Source organism: Trachurus japonicus, chromosome 16, assembly GCF_045865225.1.
Source record: "Trachurus japonicus isolate A0001 chromosome 16, Traja_1.0".
Lineage (NCBI taxonomy): Eukaryota > Metazoa > Chordata > Actinopteri > Carangiformes > Carangidae > Trachurus > Trachurus japonicus.
Window position 1 is genome coordinate 21,871,422 of NC_140922.1, and position 22,744 is coordinate 21,894,165.

Here is a 22,744-nt window from a genome sequence, read left to right on the forward strand (position 1 = left end):
ACCCTGCCTTAGAGGAGGTTATATACGGTGTAATTAAAACCCATGGGTATAAAAATCAAATACACGTTTTACAGTCTAGTTTAGCATTATTCCCCAGACGTCATGTAAACATTATTAACATACTGTAGACTGTACATAAGCAAATCCTGTGGATCTATGAACTAGTATAAACATGTTTAAGAGGTAATTTGAGGTTCATCTGATTCATCTGATGTACTTTCCTGAAGGGACCCAACATAATTCAATCTTTTCTATTTTTTCTTTTTGTATTCGCCCCCTGTTGTACAGTACTAAGATATAATTACCCAGTTTATAACCTGTGACAAAGCGTAAAGTATGCCTCTCTCCTTCCACCAATTATAGAAATACATTAACAGAAGGCTGTGTCTCTGGATTGGATGAAACTGTGGAGTTTTTACTGTAAATGATTGATGATGTAAATGCAACGTCTGTGGAGGTTATTAATATGGCTAATGTGGAATAAGGTTTTGTGTGTACTGTATGTGTATTTACACTGAGCTCAGTCTGAAGCCTCCTTAATATTTTTTTATAAATCTGATTTAAGGTTGGCAGTTGAAACTCACTTTAACGTCAGCACTATATTTACCACTACATTTACGGGAATTCATTTTCTGTTCATGCAGTTCTATGTCAGTCCAGCAGGGAGCAGCCTTTTATTATGGATTTCAGACTTGGCTCCGCTGAGCTCTTCTCGCTGTTTAAAGAGGTTACTCTCAGGCTGATTCAGCAGAGCAGGACTCAAATGCAGGGCTTTAGGTTTTTTCTTTTTTGGTCCGACTGGGGTTTGGCTCCCATGCACTGTTGCACTTGTTGGAAACTGTGTCTCATTTTTCTGTCATTATTTGGCTTTTTTTTCAATTTTGGTGATTACATATCAGTAATAATCCATCACTTGCACTGAAATATGAGATATAAAAAAATCTGAAGACGTTAAACACTGTTATCAATTGAAGGCAAGCCGAGTGAACATTATGGCTCAAACAAGACATAATGATTTTTTTTTTTTTAATGGACGGCTAAATAATTTCAAATCCATAAATCCTGGGGCTGCCAATGACGGACCTTCACATTCACTGCCAGTTTTTCTCCACTAAGCATTACAGTAAATTATCTGCATGAGTTGAGATTACAGTAACAGACTGAAAAGTACCTGAGGAAAAAATACCGAGACATGCTAACACAGGGATGACAGGAGACAGTGACAAACATGGAGAAAATGACTCCACTGGGATCAAGATAACATATGACAAAAAACTTACTGTGGGTTGCATAACATACTGTTGATGTGGCATCCAAGATGTACTCTGGACCTGGGGAGGGAAGAGAAGAGAAGAGAAGAGAAGAGAAGAGAAGAGAAGAGAAGAGAAGAGAAGAGAAGAGAAGAGAAGAGAAGAGAAGAGAAGAGAAGAGAAGAGAAGAGATGCAAAGGTAGAGGTGACGACAGTATGACCAGAGATGACGAAGGACATAGAAATAAGAAAGACGGAGGGTAGAAAGAAAGGAAGGATAAGAAAAATAAAGTAATTAAAGGAGGAGAGGATGGGCATGAGTAGGAGGATGCAGAAGGGAGGTCAGGAAGAGATGAGAGGAAAGGGAAGATCAAAAAGAAGATCGTGTAAGTGGGTAAAGAATTGCGGAAAAGGGAGCATAAAGAAGGACAATTGTGAGACAGAATGACAGGAAGGGAGCGAAAATGAGAAAACCAAAGAGGAGAAGAGAGAAAATTAATCATTAGCTCAAGTCTTTACAAGCCCATTTCAGAGCCTCAGTCCCTGCGGCAGTGTGTCTTAAAGAATATTACAGCGGTAACCGAGGGTCCACTATACAGTATGTTATGTTGTAATTATAAGAGGATATGAAGACCACAGAGAGCAATACAGTCTAATAATTACTGCTTCACAGAGGAGGTTTCATCATCAAAGTCTGTCTTGGCCACAAAATACCACTTTCATCTTCTCCTGCTGCCCACTGCCCAACCCTAGCATGAGGAGAAACAAGTCCCCAGAGGCCCCTTTGTCACAAGTAAGATATGGCATGTGTGTATATAGTAATCATATAAGTGCGTGTATGTGTGGGAGCATGGGGAGTTAAAATAATGCAAGGCAGGTTAACTTCCTCCGGTGTTTCCCTTAAAATAAAGCAGGATGTGATTGTGTCTCAGTATCTAATTCCACTCTGCTGAAGGTGTGTTTTTGCATTTGCCTTTCTCATTTACAGCAGTGCTGGAGAAAACCTGTGGGGGAGGACTGCTGTTTGTTTTAAAGTCTACGTGTTTGACAAACCGAGGATCAAGTCAATCAAAGAACCAAAGCTACATCACCAAGACCAGCTTTGACATGAGTTGCTATATAGTGTGTGTGTCTTTGTGTGAGTGTGTGTGAGCGACGCATGGGAACAGAGGGAGACAGACAAAAGGAGGATTTGTGCCTAAGAATGAAAGATCGATGGGAGGAGTGCTGCAATATAATCCTATGTTTTATCATTGCCAGACTCAGAACTGCTATGGAGGCAACTATTAACTCGATTTCTGTGTTGAAGTCTTTCCCGAGAAAAGACAAACTCTACTCTCTGACCTGTGAATCCAGATTAAAAAAAAAATCAAATTCAAATTGGAGAAAACTGCTGTGGATGAGTTAACTTCACCTAAGCTGTTGTGCTATACTTTTCATACTCTCAGCACATCCCATGAAAAGATAGAAATCAACAATGTGTTTGTCCGTCGTACTTTCAGACTTCCACTTCCATTTTTGTATGCTCTCCCCTTATCATTACGATCCCTAAACTCCTGTGAAATCTCTATGAAGCAGCTGAAAATGTCTATAAAAAGAAAGAAGGGCTTTTGGTTAGTCAGTCTGAAAAGCCGCTCAATGTTATTTTAGTGCTTTTTATTTGCTGTTTCAGTTGTCTGTGTTGGGAATGTTTTTGTACTTTCTTTATTGATGTAAAGCACTGTGTGGTTTTGTATCTGTCAAAGGTGCTGTACAGATAAACTGTTCTTGTTTTCTTTGTACTCTATATTTACAACAGCAGGACAGGCAAGGTGTCAAAAAAACCGAACAATAGTCTTCATGGTAATGAAGGCTATATTGTGTTTTAGCCAGTGTAACAGTGTGATTCACTGATGTGATTTTAACACTAATGGAGCTCCATGGCGGTGGAATGGAACAAGATATATCAGGCTTTGGCTCTTGTCGATACGTATTTGTCGGATCAATTCATGGCTAGTTTTGATCTGTTCATGGGATTTGTCACTGAGAAAAACTAAATCTACTAACTCTAAACTAAAGAACTGTTCAAGATGTTAACAGTTAGCAGACGGGATTGTATGCTCATCAGAACCATCCTGGAGGTCTGTTTAACTAAGAACATGAGCTGCTTTGCCAAATCTGGGTATAAACTGGCAAAAAAGGACATCATAAGCTGGATCTTGGGTGTGGTGATTTGCAACTTGAATTTGGAAAGAAATGAAGATGAAACATTTTAGCTGCAAAGATATCCAGACCAGTTCAGACCTTTAAAGGTAGGTAGGTAAAGGTTTTCAAGGTAAATGCAGAGACTGCTTGCTGAAAAACTGCCCTTGCATGAATTTACCTCGAAAACAACTCTGTCTCGTAACGTTACGTTATTATCTCATAGTGTGGTGAATGTGCAGGTCACAACTTGTCCACGGGAGCGTTTTGGAGTTGTTGGATTGTGTATTTGATTAGTTTGATGAGGGAAACCAAGAAATCCCATGATCCTCCGTAGCGTAGCTCTGAGCAGCTCGTGGCTCTGCTCCGCCGTTCTAAAAATAATTTGCACCGACAATTAAAGGTATCGAACCTACTCCTAAAACTATAGGGATTATGGCAATGGGCCAATTTGCCAAAATGTTTCAACTATCCCTTTAATAAAACAGACAATCTCTTAGTTGCTAGTTTAAGGTGGCCCTTTTGATTTTGTACAATACAAAGACACAACCTAACCCAGCAGGCCTCAGACAGGATCCACCCACCTGATACGTGGAGACAGGAGAGGCAGCAATGAAGGGCGTGATTGATGTTTGTGCAATCATCCGATTGGTAGAGATGCTGTATGGTGAAGAGTAAAACCTATGAAAGGAAACAAACAAATGGTTAATTTTGATGTAAACGGGATAAAATTGAATAAAGGGCATGTTGACCAAAAGTATTATGTTTGTATAAATGTAACGTCAGTCAAGAGGCTTCTCTGCACGCAAGATGTAGCCACATGTAAGTCTGAAAATGAGCCTTTTGTACCTCTTTGTCTGCAACCACCCAGTACACTTCTAGATACCACCTGACGAAATGGATCAGACATCATCAAGGCTGTCTTGGAAACAATAAATATTGCAGCTTCACTCTGCGCCGAACCATCAAAGACGTCTTCCAATGAGACTTGACACTGCACCGGAGTACACATCATGTTACAAAGGAGTGTGCTCCACTGCTATGCATAATAATGAATTATCACCTTAATGTGTGAGTGGGTGAAATAATTCAGTATTGCCTTCCATGTTCCCACCTACGCATATTCCACTTTGAAAGAAGGGCTGCATCTGTAACATCTGCATTTTATACTCTGTTTACTTCTCCTCCTATATACCTTTGTTTGCCCTTCTGATTTTGCTCCATCTCTTTTCTCTTTCCGTTTCACCCCCTCAGCCCTGCAGCGGTTGAATACTGTGGCTTGTGGTGCTTTATTTATCATTGTGTACCTAGAGAGGACATGTTTCATCCGCCAGGCCGTGATGCTGTGCCCGATCGATCCCCAAGTGTCTGTTGACTGAATAATGGGGCAAGGGAAGGGAGGGAGAGAGAGAGGGGGGGGGCTCCTCTACCTATCTCTAACAACCATGACTGTATAAAAGGCACTTGCCACAAATCAAGTGTTGCTTAATTGGGGGAGCAATGTACTTAAACACCTTTGGTTTACTTTTAAAGGTTAAACTGAGAAATATATTATTCAGTGTCTGTAGCTGTCTATTTATAGTAGAATGCACAACATACAGAGATGACAGTGGAGCTGAGTAACCAGTCAAAGACAGGAAAACGTAGATGAATTGGTACTTCTACACTGTGACACAAGCACACATCTCATTTCATGGTGAAATGGGTTCTTGCGGTGCCCACCTGTTCTGCTACTGCGCTTTCTGTTTCACATTATATTTGTTCGGCCAGTGATAGCACGGGCCGTTTTGAATCTCAGCTGCGAGATGCAAACCCTCAGATATTTCCAAACTCTTTGCGGTCCATGCCTTGTGGATGCAGGTGGTTTCCAACTGCATGTGATAAGCTCCAGAGCGTGATTGTGCTTCACATGGCTCCAGCCTCCCTGCTGGATTTTTTACACTCGCCTCTGTGTGTTGGAGCCTAAGTAGTTGCACATAAAGAGTAAAGTTGCAACAGTTATAGTGTGGTTCACTTCTTTGGAACCAGAAAAAGAAATCCCATGAAGTATTTGTAATATATGTTTTCTCTTGCCAAGTTTCAGCTCTGGTTCATGTGCAGGTTGATTGTGTGTTTTATCTCACTGTAGGTGTGTTGATACTGGCTCAACTCACTTCGATTTCCCCATACCTCCTTGAAGGGACATAGATTTTCTTCAATTTTCCTCTTGCACCTTTAAACTCTGGCTTACCTTTATGTCTCCTTAGCTTTCACTGTTAATATAATCTCAAAGGAATCTAGGCGTGTTCTCAGTTACACAAATATTCTGTGCTGCCATTGATTTCTTTGAGCTACAGCACTGTGTATTTGCTTTTATGGATATATGTCAACTATTGACATGACCTGGATTAAAATAACCAGAAAGATACAGATCTAAGTTAAAGTAAGAACTGGAACATGTGATGATCAGTGACAAGAAAAAAAAAGTCCTCTGTTAATCATACAGCAGTATGGATCCATCTTTTTGACTGTACAATTAATGTATGACTTGCATTAGAGATAGTGTATTACTGTCACTGATGAATACAAATGAGTGAATGCAACAGGGTTATTCAATTTGGCTCTCTGATTGTGTTTATTGTATTTTTCATTAGAGTGATGTGTATTGAGAGAGAGAAATAGTAGATAGAGGACAGATCCAAGGTTATTGATGGAGGCTATTAGCCTTTAGCAGCGTGTTGTCAATAGGGACTCCAGCGTGGCTGTTTAAACAATACACTAAACATGTAATTGCGAAGAGAACATTAAGACGGGATTGAATTTAAAACCTCTCTGTGAATCCCTGGTGTGACCTAGCCACACTGTCAGGAGTTTGCCCTGAAAAATTAGCGAATGATTTAGTGCCGACCTCAGTGACTTTTCAGCAGAGAAATGTGGGCGAGCATGCTAAAATATACTGTCTACGTGCATGTGGGCAGGGGAGACAGAAGAGAGAGACAAAGCGGTAAGAACAGAGGCAGAGAGAAACTGAGCAGGGTGAAGAAACAAAACAAAAAGAGACTGACCAGATAGGAGGCAGGAGATTGAGAAAAAGAGCCCCCGGAGAAAGCGAACGTTGTGTTTCTCTGATAGAGAGAGGACAGGCTATAAGCCAAAGCAGTCTGGCCGATTGCAGCACATGTTTCCAATAACATCGGATTGGCATCAGATCCTAAACACCAGCCGTACTCAAGCTTGGACAAGCTCACAAACCTGTAATTGATTCGTACCCTTCCCCTCTCCTTGTCCTGACTTTATTTTTGCCTTTGCCCTCCTCTTGACCCCACCCAGCCCTCCCTTTTTATTCAGCCCATTCCCTCCCTGCCTTTCGCCTCTCTAATTAGCTGCATTAGCATTTCACAGTCATTTAGTGCCTCGCCGGAAGGAGCTCGGACGACCTCGGAAGAGAGGTCGGAGAGGGCTTAAGCACCGCAAGTGCACAGATGCTCGCGTGTGAGCATGCATTTATGCAGGCACGAGCACGCACACACGCACAGACACATCAGAGACGACCAAAAGTAAGGCAGATGCTTGGAAATGGAGAGTAGGAATTAGAAGGGATAAAAAAATAAACAAGACAACAATGCAAAGAAGGGGAGCAAGAGGAAAAATAGTTGAAAAACAATTTAAGATAAGGTCAGACAAGCAGAAGGACGAGTTTAAAGGTAATATAAAGAAAAGTGAATGTACAACAGGACAAGAGTAAGGAAGGGGAGCGGAGTGAAGACGCAAAGAGGAAGGAGGATTGAGAATACAAGGAGGAGGAGAAGAGAAACACAGAGCTGGAGGGAAGCGTCTCCTGGGATCGCATCACCAGCAGCATTCCTAGCAGACAGGACCTATCTCCAATTTCCCCCTGAAACAGGCAGACACTCGGCTCTCTGCATTCAGCCTGGGAGCACTGCAGATAGCCTCGGCTGACGAAAGTCTTACAGCGGCACTGCAACACCACCCAACTTCCCTGTCTGCAATCAAAACCTACATGTCTGACAGCTTGTATGCATATAGGTGCATAAATAAATGCCCAATCTGCATCAATCAGGTGTGATAACCAGGTCAAGAGCCGGAGAGGCAGAGAGGGAGAGGTGTGTGTGTGTTAATGACCTGTGTGTCCTGTATCTGTTTGAGGTGCATGCACATGTGTTGTCTGCTCATTTGCATGCAAGTGCTCTTGTGGATACGGGAGCTGATGGATGGCTGGTACATATGTGCTTCAGTGCGGGTTTGCTAGAGTATGTGTCAGTTTTGTTACAGGCTCACGTGCAGGTGCTGATGTGAGGACTAAAGCTGTTTGCTTTACAAATACTTGGCGAGGAATACCAATCAAAAGTAGAGTTGAACATTCAGTTTGTAAATCTGTGAAGAAAACTTTCCACCTACCCGTTCTGCATTGCAGTGGGATCATACGTCAACGCCATACCACTCTGGAGAGAGCAAGAGACAGAAACAAACACACTTAAGGTTTGGAATATTTTTGAAGGATTTCTGCTTGCACTCATTATGATTTTGTTGTATAAACTGTTATTTTGTGGTGTCAACTGAGATTAAAAAACACTTTACTAACCCTTACGTTTACTAATATTAGCACAAACAGTAAAGACAATAAAAAGATGAATTGAGGGAGGGAGAGACAGTGAGGAATACAAGTGATTCATACTGTAAAATAAACACTGAACACACTCACTTTATCTTCAAATTCACCATTATAAACAAATAAGATGGATACAAAAAACTGCTAAATAAATCACAACAGATGATTTCCTCTTGGGGCCAAAAATCTCAAATGGGCAGGTTAAAAGCACTATGAATAAAACGATTCTGCGTGTTTGTGTCTTAAAACTAGGTGTCATATTCAGCAATGAACACAAACACAAACCTCCATCTTGCTCTGCAACACAATATATCTTTTCAAGTTTCTGACCGATGTGGTTTTCATGTTCCCGTCCATCACCCAAACTGATTAAATAGCAAACACACTTTGAGCTCCCATGGGTGTGTTGGTCTTAAAATGAGGTGTGGTCAGGTGCATTGTTGGCACATTGCTATCTTGAGGCAGCAGAGAGATTGACCTACAAAAACCTGGTTTGCAGGATTTAACAGTGTTATTTTAAGGGTGCATACTGTAGTGACGATAGAAAATAATAAATAATGCGTGTCTACATAGGCATGTGCAGTGCACAAGATGTGTATTGGGGCATTTCTTGGATACGAGGCTCTGCAGAAAAGCATTGTACCTGCCACAGCTTTTCCCATTCAACATCCAAACTAAATCTATCCCACCAGTTTCATAATTAACTTGAAGATTTATTTGCATTGCTTCTCATAATGTAACATAAAAGATGTCTTAGATTGTGATTTGTGTAACTGTACACAGAGCATTGATTGCCTCAGCCCTGTCTTGCCCTTTCTTTGAGCTGCTGCATGTGACTGCAAGCACTGGGCTCGACGGTCAGTCACAATATGTAACCAATACAATCTAATTCTAGGTGAAACACTGGGCCTTTATAATGGCAATCCACCAAGCTGCCAATGCGCCTAGCTTTAAAAGGGAATGTGAGATGGCACTCTTGCTGGCTTATTGCATACTGCAGCTCAAACTCCCATACTGAATTAAGAGACAAAAAACAACCGCTTTGAAACATGTGCAATGATATTTTTTTCCATCATTAAAATAGAAAAAATGCTATGGACATGCCCTGAAAGCACTCGTGCCATGCACTTCCAACGGACGGTATATTACTGTACCTCTGAGGGATGACTATTATTAGCTTCACAGCTTGAGTGACTATGGTTGGGCATAGGTATGAAGTACCTTCTTTGTTACTGCGGATATGTAACAACACAAGAGGCCCCAGGTTCAGTGCTCTGTGTTGTAAACAACATATGATTGAAAACAATATACATTGTGAGAGTAGACAACTTCTTATTGTTCCTCAGACTTAATTTGTATTGGTAGTTTTCTATGATTTTGGTTTAGAAAATTCAAATAACAAAACAATGTATTCATCAATGTAAAAACGAATAAGGAATATCGATGGATGAATGTCCTAATTGAAACAAACACCACAAACACCTCTTTTCAAAACAAATGTGGTAAATATTGGATTTGCACAACTTGCACTTAACAATGTGGACCACAAAAAATGTTACAGAAAGACCAACACAGAGGAAAAAACATTGGTCACCACCATGATCTAAGGTGACAGGACATCTGCTTCAATTGAAAATCTTTCATACTGTACGGAAGTGAAAAGTTAGTCAGTTATTCGCTGTAACTGTATGGCTTTGTGAACGCACAAAGGATAAAACAGAAAGGAGGCAATCTGGAGGAAAATGAGTTCTGAAGTTTTGAAGACTTGAAGCTTGTCTGAGCTGTCACAGACGCAGCCGGCGCTTGTTGTCACAGCGAACATCTGTATTATCAGTCAGGGTACTTAGTGGTTGCCAAAAAGCACCAAAAGTACTCATTTAATCAAATCAAGCCAGAACTTCATCTCCATGAAGCTTTGGAAAAAAGGAGGGAAAAAAATTGACAGTTTGGGAGCCAATTATGAATATTATTTACTAAATACAACAATCCGGTTTTCATCACCACAATCAAAGCAAACGCTGCTCATGAAACTGAAAGTGGATACCACATTGTCATTTTTCAGTATCAATCACCACTAATCACAGGGCTAAGTTATTACTTCAGTGCTCAGCACTAATGACTAAGGAAAGATTTTACACTCCAGCTGCATAATACCAGTGTGAGAGCTAAGCTTATACTCTGTGTCCCTCCTCCTGTTGTCCCGATTAAGTGAAGTGTTCATCATTATGTGAATATTTACTATCTGTGCTTCACTTCTTTTGTCATGTGCAAATGAATGAAGAGCTTCATCCACTCCACTACAGTACTTCTTCTTGATGTTGGACCTTAAAGGGACAGCGAGGAGTTTCTCCGTCGGCAGAACGAAAAATTCCGCGACAATAAAAAAGTCTCATATTAATGTGGATGAATCTACGTTACCCACACTTGGTAATGGCTCCATTTTCGATAAATATATCGTTTTGTCTCTATCGTTATTTTGTTATTATTAGTGGTGGCGGAAATGCTGGGTGAGCCGACCAGCGCTTCCTTACTTTCGGTTTCGCGGACGCTGCCCGGCGGGTCATGGTAATAATGCCACCGAACTATGACGGTATCTGATCATCTTCGAACCTCTGACTTTAATTCTTGATGAATGAAAACATTCTTGGCAAGATGTCCGTCTTGCGCCGGTCCAAGAATTTCACCGTGCGCGGAGGCTCATGGGAAATGTAGTGTGAGAACGCTTCGCTTTCCAAAACTCCTCGTTGTCCCTTTAAAGCAGAAGTAAGTGGAATGTTTGTGTTAATATAAGTCTTAAATAGTTATATCTTCCGACAGCAATCACTTATATAGAGTGTTTGGTCCAAAACACGGGTCTGTCAGTCACTCTGCTCTGCTGTAAGCCGAGGAGAAAACTTTCCTTGTATCCTACAACCTTTATCCAATGAGGAGAGAGAACGGCATAAAGGGGCGGTCCTCTCTGTGTCTGCAGCCAAGGGATGCGCGTGAATGTGGTGACATAGGGATGAGGGCGGGGACTGCTAATTCCATCGGCTGACAGAAAGTTAGCCAAAACAACCGGATTGCTTACTTCTACTTTAAGTATCAATTGTGTTTATATTCATCTGATCTTTTATTTTTATTTTCCTATGTCTTGTCTTCCATCACTCCTCTTCAAATCATGGCCTTCCAAAAGTCATTTATACTGTACACTTTTCATTCTTTATTCCACACATGGCTCTTCTTTCCAGTTGAAAGTGTGCCCTGAAGCTGAACTCTGCTAAGATGTTTGGTTTTCCCCCCAAACACTGTTCCCAGCCAGGACAAGGGGCCTACAGACTGCACAGGCAATAAGTGCCAGACATTGATGACATCAAAATGAATCAGTCCAAAGCTTGAGATTCATTTTCATACTGACAACAACTGATTTAAAGCAGGTAAAATTTATATCGCACATAAACAAGAATTCTACCTTTCACCTTGAGCTAAATTTGTATTCATTGCTGCGTTGCTGATTTCTAAGCAAGAGCTGGAAGAGATCAGCTCTGTGAAGCATCTTGATATTTGCATCTTGTCCTCTAAGTTTCCTTCATCTAACAACAACAACTGGTCAAGATTCCTCAGCTGCTGCGCAACGCCAGCATTTGTCCATGAATGTGTGTATGTGAAACACATGTGGACACATCAGGACACCTTCAGGGGGGCTCCTGGACCAGAGCCTCTCTTAGATGTGTTTGTTAACATTACTTTTTGGAAAGTTCGTCGACTACAGAGAAATTCAAAAGAACGACAAAGAAACGCAAAAACTTCAAATACAGACACAAGACCACACAGAGAACTCCACAGATGGCTACAAAGAAAACTACAAAAAAGATACAAAATGACCAGAGACACAACGAGACACAAAGAGACCCACAAAGATGCAAAACATTTGTTGTTGAAGGAAATACCAGACAACCAAATGAAATATAAAATGCATGGAGAGATAACCCAGAATGAATACGAAGAATGTGCCCTCCCTTTGTAGAAAGGTGAGGGGCCCACATAGGCTGTGCCCACGGAGCCCATTTTCTCCTAATCCGCCCATGTTTACCCAAAGTGTGCTTCTCTGCACAAATGTTATATGTGAGTGATCTTGTATGTGATATGTGCCCATGTCATAGTCCCAAGGCCAGATTCATTTAGGAGTGAGTGGTTGTGGGAGATTAGAGTCGGCTGACTGAGTGAGGACGCTGTGAGGCCCCTCAAAGCACCTCCCTGGCCAGATGTCTCTATTAGTCTGCCTGGACTCTGAGACTTGGCTCTGACAAATGCATAAACCTCTGAAGGGATGCTTTTCCTCTGCAACGCCAAGTGGGGCTTGTCAGGACTTGGGCCACTGACAAATGTGTGAGGAATCCCACTGAAAGCACGGATCATTTATTTTAAGTACAGCTGACAATTCACAAATGTTGACGGGACACAAAGAACCACTAACACCAAGGCCTCTAGTGTTAACTAAGCTCTGGTGTGATTTGTCTTGCTTTGCTCTCACAAAAAAAAGAGAGGAAAAAAAACAAAAACAAATAAAACTGCAATCTATGTCTGCCACACACAGACACGCACGAAAGTCCAACACAAATACTGTGGCATCCTGTTTTTGTTGTGGCGTCTCTTGTTTCAGCACAGTTGTTTCAGCCTAGTTCCATTTCAGTTCACTTCACCACGCTACTCTTTCCCAACCGCCATGTAACGTGAATGTTGGGAAACTGTTTAAAACTGTACTCAGTGTGTGGGTGGTGACATTATTATTCACTTTCCCTTGTTCTGTAAATTGATGCTTTGGTATCGACACTAACAACTTCTGTACTTGTAGCATTGTGCAACAGTCAATCTGCTTTCAGTCTGTTCCGCGAGGTTTCATTTCTCCTGCAGATGACAGACTGAGAGTGGGAGTTTCAACAAAAGAAAAAACAACTTGGCATTGGCGCCTTGGAATAACCTTGTATTTTAAATTTAATAACTTATATGCCTGCCTTCATATTGACAGCAGCATCTCTAACTTCTGCCCACAGTATGTTATTGGAAATGAAAGCTGATAATGACCCCGCAGGGGGGCCTGTCAAGCTTTTCAGGTTTTATACTCTGTCATAAAATGTGAAAAAGAAACGGATGTCAAAGGGAACATCAGCTAAAATTTAAAGTGTATGAAAAGGATGACTTGTTAGACCCTTTGTAGTGTTTCCTGTGAAGCAGCTGTGAAATGCTACAGTACAGTGCCATCTATTGTAGCTTGTGCAACAGTATTTCACTCTCACTTCTATTATGATTAGATTAGTGTTATGCTTTTACTAGAAAGCTGAGTAGGAATAGGTTTCAAAGAGCTTAGTGGATAGACTCTACTATATAACTTGCAACTTAGTAAGAATAATACCACTTATGGTTTTGTTAACTTTAGTATTTCCTCCTAAAAAGGCTCTATGTAGACACAGCGCTCATTCTGATCATGGGAGGCAAGAGGCTATTGTTGATTTAGAGAATGTCTGCTGCAGCATACCTGTGCCACAGGAAAATCTTATGTTGCTTTCTTTTACAGTGGCAGACTGTAGAAAGGATTACAGTATTTTGTAAAATACTGATTGAAAGACAAAGTCCTTGGTTTACAATTGCTGTTTCCACTTGTGTTTTAAGAAAAGGCTGCCATGACAGATGACGGGAATCTTTTCTGATAGGAACTGGTGAGCTTTGTGTGATGGTTAAATAAACTTTTAGGCTTTACCTCTCCTTCCCGTGTCCATGGTCGGCCATTCTGGGGATACTTGACCTGGGTCTGCCTCTTTTTCTGGCCTCCATCAGCAAATTTGCACAGCAATGGCTCTGCCGGGGCTACAGAGTAAAACAGACAGAGAAAGAGAAAGAGAGAGTGAACACAGATTGATTAATCATTTTAACAACAGGGGAAGGTGAAATTTCATGTATGAAGTTACATTACAAGCTGAGATTTAAAGACAGGGTGCTATGTTGGGGTTTAAAGAAAAAGATAACATGGATCAACTGAACCTGAAAACGGCACCTCAGTTTTACATTTATCTCTTCCGCTTAATCTTAATCCAAACATCTAAACAACAGCAGTTATCGCACCATCTCTACAACTCCTACAACTGTGTGTTGAACAAAAGCAGCCTTGACGTGGAAACAAAGCCATGGGCTAATCATCAAAGCATGGTAAGTGTGGTTCAAACGACAAACCGAACACGCATACTTAACACGCAACATAACTCCACACAGCTTGACCCCCAGGCTATAGACTGCGGTTGTGATTGCTCCAAAGACAACATGGTCCCTTTCTTGGACCAGAGAAAGAAGAAAGCCTTGATTACAAATAGGATTAGCCAAGTGTGACCTCCCACACAAAAGTTCACCAAACTCCAACTACAACCTGATAGGCTTCTGCCTCAAATACCCTGCAGGCTTGTGAAATAGTGGAAAGCAACTGTATCGGCGCAGGATTCTCCTAAAGTAAAAGCAAAAAAAAAAGCTTTGTTCTGTTATCAATTTATTTTATTTTTTAAATAATTTCTTTAGAATTTGTTTCAAAGCAAGTGTGCGTGAATAATGGCCTTTCTTTCATTTCTGGGAAATGCTTCAGCATGACTCAACAAACACAATAAAAAAGTCCAATCTTGACATGAGCCAGGACACTCTGATAAGACACTTGATGGTTTATGAAGTCGGCAGGCAGTCTTCTGGTTTATGTGATCTCTGACCACAGGGTATATTTCTTGGATTTCGACTTATTGTTCAACCACATGCACGCATAGAAACGTACACATGTACACTCAAATTAAAACTCAGAACCAGCCCTGTAATCAGCATAAACATCATGAACAGATTAGAGACAGATAAAGATGATAAATTACTAAAATAAATGAATAAACAAAACTGTACATGCTTACTAACCTTCCCACTCTGGCTGAAAAGAAATACTACCTTAAGATATTATGGATTTTGAAACAGTTAGTTACTAAAGTATGAGAACTGCCTGAGGTGTGTTATAAAAAGCTGAAGGTATCTCTATATACATTAACATTTATATGCATTATACTCTTAGGAAAAAAGAAAACATAACATAACATAATGCTGACGAGGGCGTAGGCTCAGAAAACACTGCTTTGTCTGATACCAGAGGATGAACAATGTATTTCTTTGTATGACTGGTGTGAATACCAAGCACATATCTTGTGTCTTTCTTTGAGTTCAGTTTCCCTCCTGGGAGTGAATAAGAAATGAATTAGATAATATTCAGGAGCAATATTTTTAACTGGCAATCACAAAATGTGGACATGTTAAAATTTAAGGGCATTTAAATGCTATCTGCGACGAGATGAATTTCTAAAGGTCTAAACTTTACTTGCAGCAGTGGAACACCAACAAGTGCTCTGAGTCAGTTTTCTGAGGACACCTCTTGACCCTGAATTTGAAAAAGCCACCTACTTCTGTACATTGCCTCTCTCACTTGTTGCTCTAAAACATCCACAAGGCATGTTTGAGTCACTGGCTAGATCTTTAAAGAGGCTATTAGCTGGCACTCTGGTCCCGTTTCACTGGAAATGATTTCGAACTGCAGAAAGAGTCAAATCTGTAGCTTGGAAATAAAGAAATTCTTAAGATGAGACTTGAAATTCAGTGAACCAGCAAAGGCGATATTATCACGCTGGTAGTGATTCACACATCATAAATGCCAAAATAAACTACGCAATTACCTCGCCTACTTCAGAAAAATGTTTCTTCATTTCTGTAAACTGAAAAATGAGAAGAGGTGTTCTCAGCGGAGCAAAGCTTTCAGAGCTCAAGGTTGAGACGAGTTATGCAGAATGCCTGGGGCCTGGATGGGTACTCCAAAGGTAAGAAGATGGAGATTCACAGTCCCATATGATTACACTGCATTTAGCAGTACTTTGTCATTACACTGTTTTAACTTGATTTCTATCTAGATAACAGGCCAACATGGCCGGGCCTCTGTTATCATCCCCTGCCTCCACTATTCATCTTTCTCAATCACTCCCTTTCTCTCTCCTTCTTTCACCCACTCTCCTCCATGCATTTATGTACATCTGGTAAACAGCTGCGTGTGTAGGCGTACGCTGCGCATGATGTTTATATGCATCTCCGTACATCACAGGTGATGGATGTTTTGAAGTAAAGATGGGGAGTTAAAGCACAGAGGGAATCCTTGTCATATAAGAAACATAGGTGGTGGCACCAAAGGATATTCAGAAATCTGTTGGTGCTGCTTGTTTGTCAGTGTTTTAAGCTCACTTAGGCCTTTATTCTTCAGCAGATCCTTGTCACCTTTTAGCCATTTTCAGAGGAAAAGAGGAGCCCCACAGGACCAAAATTAAAAAACAATAAGTTTTTTTTATTTTGAGCTCTTGTTTGCATTTCCACTGCAGGGCTTTCCCTAACCCAAATACTGTACCTACTATAAAGGTGACAAAACAATAGAGTATTAGATCAAAATAACATAATATCATGCTATGTTCATATTACTGTAAATGCTGGACAACTGTTAACTGTTCCTCAGATGATCAGATGCAAAGAACCATTTCCACAGCACCTGTCTTCGAAGTGGCAACATATTTATTTTTGATGAAATGATGGCAATGAAACGTATTGTGCTCCATTTGCAACTCTGGTTAGCTCCTGGGCCTTTGGGAAACTATCCAAAATGTAATTTGTGAAACTTTGGCAAAAGGTCTTGTGATAAGTGGTCACTGTAATGCAAATGCAAAATCTATTAGCTGATCTTAGGTTGAATCAATATGTGGCATTTAAGACTGATAAAAAAAACATGAAAAGAAAAATATATTATTAATATGAAAAAGATGTGAATTCTAATTTTAAATTCAGAGCAGGATTAGCTCCAGATTATGGTAGAGGACACATTTGAAAATGACATGGGCAGGATTTAACTGTCAGGTTTATGGGTGTGGAGCTAAACACCTATTGATGTGTCTGTATTTTTGTGACAAATGATTGCCGCTTCATGTGAGAGAAAACATGGGACATGAGGACAGACAAAAACTCTTAATACACATTTAAAGGCAGTGTCTGAGCTCTGTTGTTGCTGTTTTGTTTTACTGGCATGACAAACAGAGAAAGCCACATTGTCGCTGGCTGACAACTTGTCAAGTTTATAGTCAGGACACTTTCTTCTCTGTATCTCCTCTAAAGTACCACACAAAGACAGAAGAAAATCTCGCTGATCTGAAACAAATGTTTGTCCTCGAGTTCTGCATGAAGGGTGCCTCTGTATTTTGAATGGAATCTGTTATTTTTACTCTCCACATCAACAGCAATAAAAGTGTTTATGGACCAAGGTGAGATGAAAAGTAGCCCAATTATTGTTAGAATTAGTGATGCAAAAATACAGAGTAGATTATGCTCAGATAGGAACATTAAAATATTGGAGAAAATATCCATTGATGTGATTGATGCCTGCTGAAGAACAACAGACTAAAATGTCAAAGCACTTTTCCTTCATTTTTTCGCCTGCTGTTGCTTAGATTAACAACCTGGCTCTGAGTAAAATATGTAATGATTTCAGAGGGACATTTCTATGAGTTACTATGATTGTTACATATATTACAGCAACAACAGAGACAGAGGCCATTTTGTATAATCCCCCATAGAAGCACACTTCCACATAAAAACTCCCATACCAGCATCGTTGTTGCTGTAAGATATTTTTATATCTGAGCTGGAAAAATGGCTCCAGACATTAAACAGTGGCCCAGCGCTACGGGCCACTGTTTATATGCACAAACACGCCAACGCAGAGACATACATCAATACTGTTATCGTGTTTTGGTTGCCTTAGTGCGTCTGGAGCTTGAATGCAGTGTTTTTCAGAGACTGCTGCAGGAGTCTGGTATTTGGTTTGAGGAAATTTGGACAGTCCAATTAATAGGAGAAAGCTCTGTTTCTTTTTTCTATAGATAATTCATATTTTCCACACAATGTTGTCAGTCTCTCAGATACCTGGAGTTTAATCCCATTATTATTTAAATCTGACATGCCAGATTACACTGTCATGGCATTTCACAATCCCACCAAAACAACACATCAAAACATAGCAAATTAAGTGTTTGAGCTCTGTGTTATAACAGCAAGCTAAGTGAAGTAAAATAATCTAATTCTTTTCATCCAACAAATACAAAAATGTAAGCGTAACATGAAATAAAGTTCATTCGAAGTATATAGTATACAAATTATATGTGTAGTATAAGTGTGAATACATTCCTGTGGACAAAAACAATATCAATACAGTCAAACGTCCTGTGATAATTATGTGTTTGGTGTGGCCTGCTAATTTCCACTTTCAGACAAAGAGGATATCTGTCACTCCTGACAATAACACAATATTGTACAATTGGTCTTGCTAACCAGGATTTCAATGGAGCACAGCTGGTGAAAGGATTGGAAATGGCCATGAATTAACCAGAATATTGGATAATGAGCTAAAGGTTCAGCAACAATACAGTGCAAAAAAATCCACCAACCTGTGAAGGCGTTTTGTCTATTGAGTCTTTTATCAAAAGCAAATGAATCCAATCAACCATTTTATTTTGAATTGAAAAGCTCACTAGTATTTTACTGTCACACAGATAACAACAATAACGTAACAGCTGAAGTAATCCCTAAAATCGTTTTATTCACATCATACTCTACAATGTAAAAAGAGACAAGTGTAACATCACTGTTGTATTAGCTTCAGGTGATGCCTGTGGTGGCACGATTGTGATATCATGCATTTCACTGGCAGAGAAAAAGAAAAAAAATCCCTTCAACACACTCTGCAGTTCACCCACAACCACAGAGACGGGCCATAAATACTGCCGATGATAACAACGATAATGAATGTTATTTATTATTGAGAGGTGAACTCAGTCACCACATAATCAGGAAGCAACAACAGCAGTAAAACATCCAGAGACGAGATTACCTGTGAAAAAAAAACAGCTCAAACTGGTGCATCAAATTAATTATTGAGCTTGCTTCGCAGCTCTACAATCTGTTGCATGTCACACGAGGGCTTTAACAGGAGGAACAGTTTTAATTGTCACTTTGACCCCTGCTGTTCTCACTCTTGCCTCTATGTAACGTAAAGTGATGGATTCATGATGAATTTGGGTACAGCTGTGCCTGCCCCCAAAATGGGTCACATTCAGGCATGTCAACTTAATTAACATTGTCCGAACCAAATATTTGGTTATCTAAAGAGTTCAGAGAGATGTGAAATTTTGGTAAACAGGACACAGAGTTGAAGACATTAAATTCAAACCAAATCGAATGAGGAAAAATTATTGCTCACAATCGCTAAAGTCACACAGAAATTGATCTTTGTAGCCTGAAGCAAAACAGTGTTGCCCTTGTTTCTCCAGCTGTGCTTTTCTAACCAGTTGTCCTGTTAGGTAGGGCAAGTGCTCACACATTTAGTGGCAAATAGACACATACTTTCTTAGGTTGCAGAGAAAACTACTGCACTATTAAGACGATTCCTAAGGTCTGATGGAAAATTAATGAAGGCAGAAGTGGCTGCTTAGTGGATCATATTATATTGGAGTGTGGGGATGAAGAGAAGGAGTTGTTGGGATTTTGTCTGTGTATTTCTGTGCATGATTATTTAAACCTTTCAAACTTCAAATTTTCTTTTTCAACAAATATGGAGACACTTTTTGTGATTGATAAATCATGTATCGCATCAGTTTCCAGTGCTTCAAGCTGAACCTGAATTTTGTGTTTTTACCTCGTTGTACAAGGTGCCTCTGAGCTCCATCCCTATGAAAAATGTGTGATCTCAAATACTGAAAGACCAAAAATATAAAGACACCCACCCACACACTGCACTATACGGTGTGTAGTTGCGCCTGCCTGCACATGTGTGCCTCCCGCTGGTCAATACTACTGAACAAAATAAGTTGTTGGCAAGAGCCTGACACAGGCAAGTAATTGAAGTAAACAGACAAGAACACTTTATTGGACAAAAGCTACATGTAATTTGTTAACAAACTGAGGCGTTTTTTTCTTTTCTTTTTTTTTTACAAGATTTACTTGCACTCATTAACTAAGGCTTGCAGTTGTTGATTTATCTGTTTAATTTATCTGTCAAAATGTCACTGCTTCGTGGACCTGATAATGAATAGTCACGCTCTTGTCTTTGTGTTTTCTTTGTGTTACTTTGGAAAGGAAATTGTGATTGTGTCTGCCAGAGCAACAAGTAAGACATCAATAATTGTATAGACTCTAAGAGATGTCAACGAAATGACACAGAGTAGAAACTGGTAGTTGTGAGCCTCAGTGTGTATGTGTGTGTGTTTTTTTGTAGGTGAATGTTAAAGGGTAAAAAAAAAACTTTCAGCTATACTGATCTGACCAGGAGTTTCGATCTGTGACATTTTGTGTTTAACTGGCAGGATATAGGTTGCATGGCTTGTACTATGAAGAGCGGAGCACACACTGTTACTGTACCACTCACTGGAGCTGCGGGATATTGCAAACTACAGTGGGGCAGCACAGAAACCGTTAAAGCCCCTGCAGAGCAAACAAACATATCCATCTCACTGCTGGCGAGCTGGGCACATGAAAAGAAACAGGTAGAAGGTAAGGAAAGATATGGAGGCAACACAGATTAGACAAGCTGCACCTGTGAAGTGCAGGAGGTATATAGATCTTAGCTTTGGTTCTTCTAAACAAGACACCAGTAGACAAACTTAGCTTGTAATGGCACAGTGGTTTCAGTTTTCACTGTGGGAAGATAAGGGATATCATATAAGTGGGACCAAATCTTTGAAGTGGGGAAATTCCCATTTAAAATAAAATCCAATCCATTAGGAAGCAACATGGGAAATCATTCAGTTGGAAAATGGGATCCAATCCTCAAATGTGACAAAATGAGGACTCCCTCAGCTGGGCTGAATGGGATGAAATCCTCTTTTTTTCCTTCTTCTTTTTTTTTGTTTAAGACGCCCAGCATCAAAGAGCTCAAAGCCCTGGGACAGAACAATATGCGCTCTGGAGGGTTACTTACTTGTTCAAGCATCACACACAAGAGCAAACTAAGTATTTGCTACTGGATTTAAAAATATATATTAGAAAATGTTTATTCATATTGCTGTTAGCACTATATCATTAAAATTTCAACAGCTATGTCTGCACCAATAAACATAAAATTGAGGACCGTAAGCTGAAACGGAGAACTGAGCATTAGAAGATTTACACTTATTGAGTTTAAGGGAAATCTGATAATTTCCGCCCTCTGTCTTCCTCTGACTAGCTCTTCCTTACAGTGACAATCACTCACTACGTCGTTCCCTCAGAGCATCCCCGAGGGGGAGGAAGTTTACTACATTCAATGCATTTTCTCATTATAAACCTAAAGCAACACGCAACACAAAAGGAATTGGCTGTGAGACAAGTGGGAATAAAATGCATCGATGAACTGACACATTTATTTAAGAAATTAATTCCCCAAATGATGTTAAGATAGCAGCAAATGTCTTTGTAATTTTACGAACTTGACAGGGTTGATGTGATTAGGTTAGTGCTTTCGAATCGTTGCATTTTTAACACCCATACGTAGCTATGTTTGAGTGTTGAATAAGTGGCTCCAAATAACACATGTAAGCTGACACCAAGTCTGACAGTGCAGTGCTGTCCTATAATTACACAATCTTTTCTTCAGTAGAGTCTCGTTCAATTCTTTACTCCATTATCAGGAACATCAACTAAAATTCATTTCCCATTTATTAAAGTATTGAACCGCTTGAATGGCGGCAATGAATGGGGGCTTAATGCCTCATGATCTTAGCAGGCATGTAAGGCTGCACTCATTTTTAAAAGCCTCCTGATTATTATTGAAACTACAAAGTGATAATGCGCCTTCTCTGCGATTTGGGCTCTTTTCATTCTTGTCCTCCGTTTGTCTTCCCATTAGCGGAGGGCAGGACAAAGAGAAATATCAAAGCAACAAGACAACATCATAGTGGGGGAGAAAGATTGAAAAAAAAAGAAAAAAACTAGACCAAGGAAGTTACAGTATGATGGAATAGGAAAGGAAGAGAAGAGTGCCAAGTGGGTGAAGCAGAAACAACGTGGGACCAGTGGAGATGGAGGGAGAGATTAGATGTGGGACAGAGGTGGTAGGTGGAGACAGAATAACTGGAGAGCAGGGAAATAAGTAAGATGAAGAGAAAAGAAGACATAAAGGAGTAAAAATAATTTTCTATGTCTGAATAAAAAAAAAAAACGTATTTGATAAACTAAGGCCGTGCTTATTGTGGTAATGCATGAGTTAAACCTCAAGTCCACAAAACTGCACCAGAAATTCATAGTGAGGGTTAAAGGATGAAACCAAAAATTAACATACAAATTTATTTACATGTAATAACAAAGAATTGCTAAAAATGCCTCATTTAACCTGGCAAGGAAGTTGTCAATCAAACCTAACAACTGTTTCCAAGCAGACACTGATGGATGGTTTATTGGGAAAAAACGAAATTGACTAACCACAAGATTTTCCGATAAAGGATACGTGGTGGTTTTACCATGACTTCAAAAGCTTAATCATCTGCTGATCATGATCCCTTACAAAAGCAATTTTCTAAGCCATCTGTGTTGATGTAGAGCCTATCCACAAGTTTCCGAACGTCATCTATGGGCAAACCCAGAAGCCGGTTTTGCCGGT

The 22,744-nt window shown here is 40.1% G+C and overlaps 1 protein-coding gene across 2 annotated transcripts in view; it reads right to left on the reverse strand.

Annotated features, from left to right (window-relative positions):
* LOC146972388 (RNA-binding motif, single-stranded-interacting protein 3-like) overlaps positions 1–22,744 on the reverse strand; it is a 108,298-nt gene that overhangs the window by 6,786 nt on the left and 78,768 nt on the right. For both annotated transcript variants that reach the window (XM_085802554.1, XM_085802555.1), the window contains exons 7-10: positions 13,778–13,884; positions 7,830–7,873; positions 4,016–4,112; positions 1,281–1,331 (exon numbers count right to left, since the gene is read on the reverse strand). In XM_085802554.1, the coding sequence (XP_085658680.1) occupies positions 1,281–1,331; positions 4,016–4,112; positions 7,830–7,873; positions 13,778–13,884 (299 nt within the window). The remainder of the gene's footprint in view (positions 1–1,280; positions 1,332–4,015; positions 4,113–7,829; positions 7,874–13,777; positions 13,885–22,744) is intronic.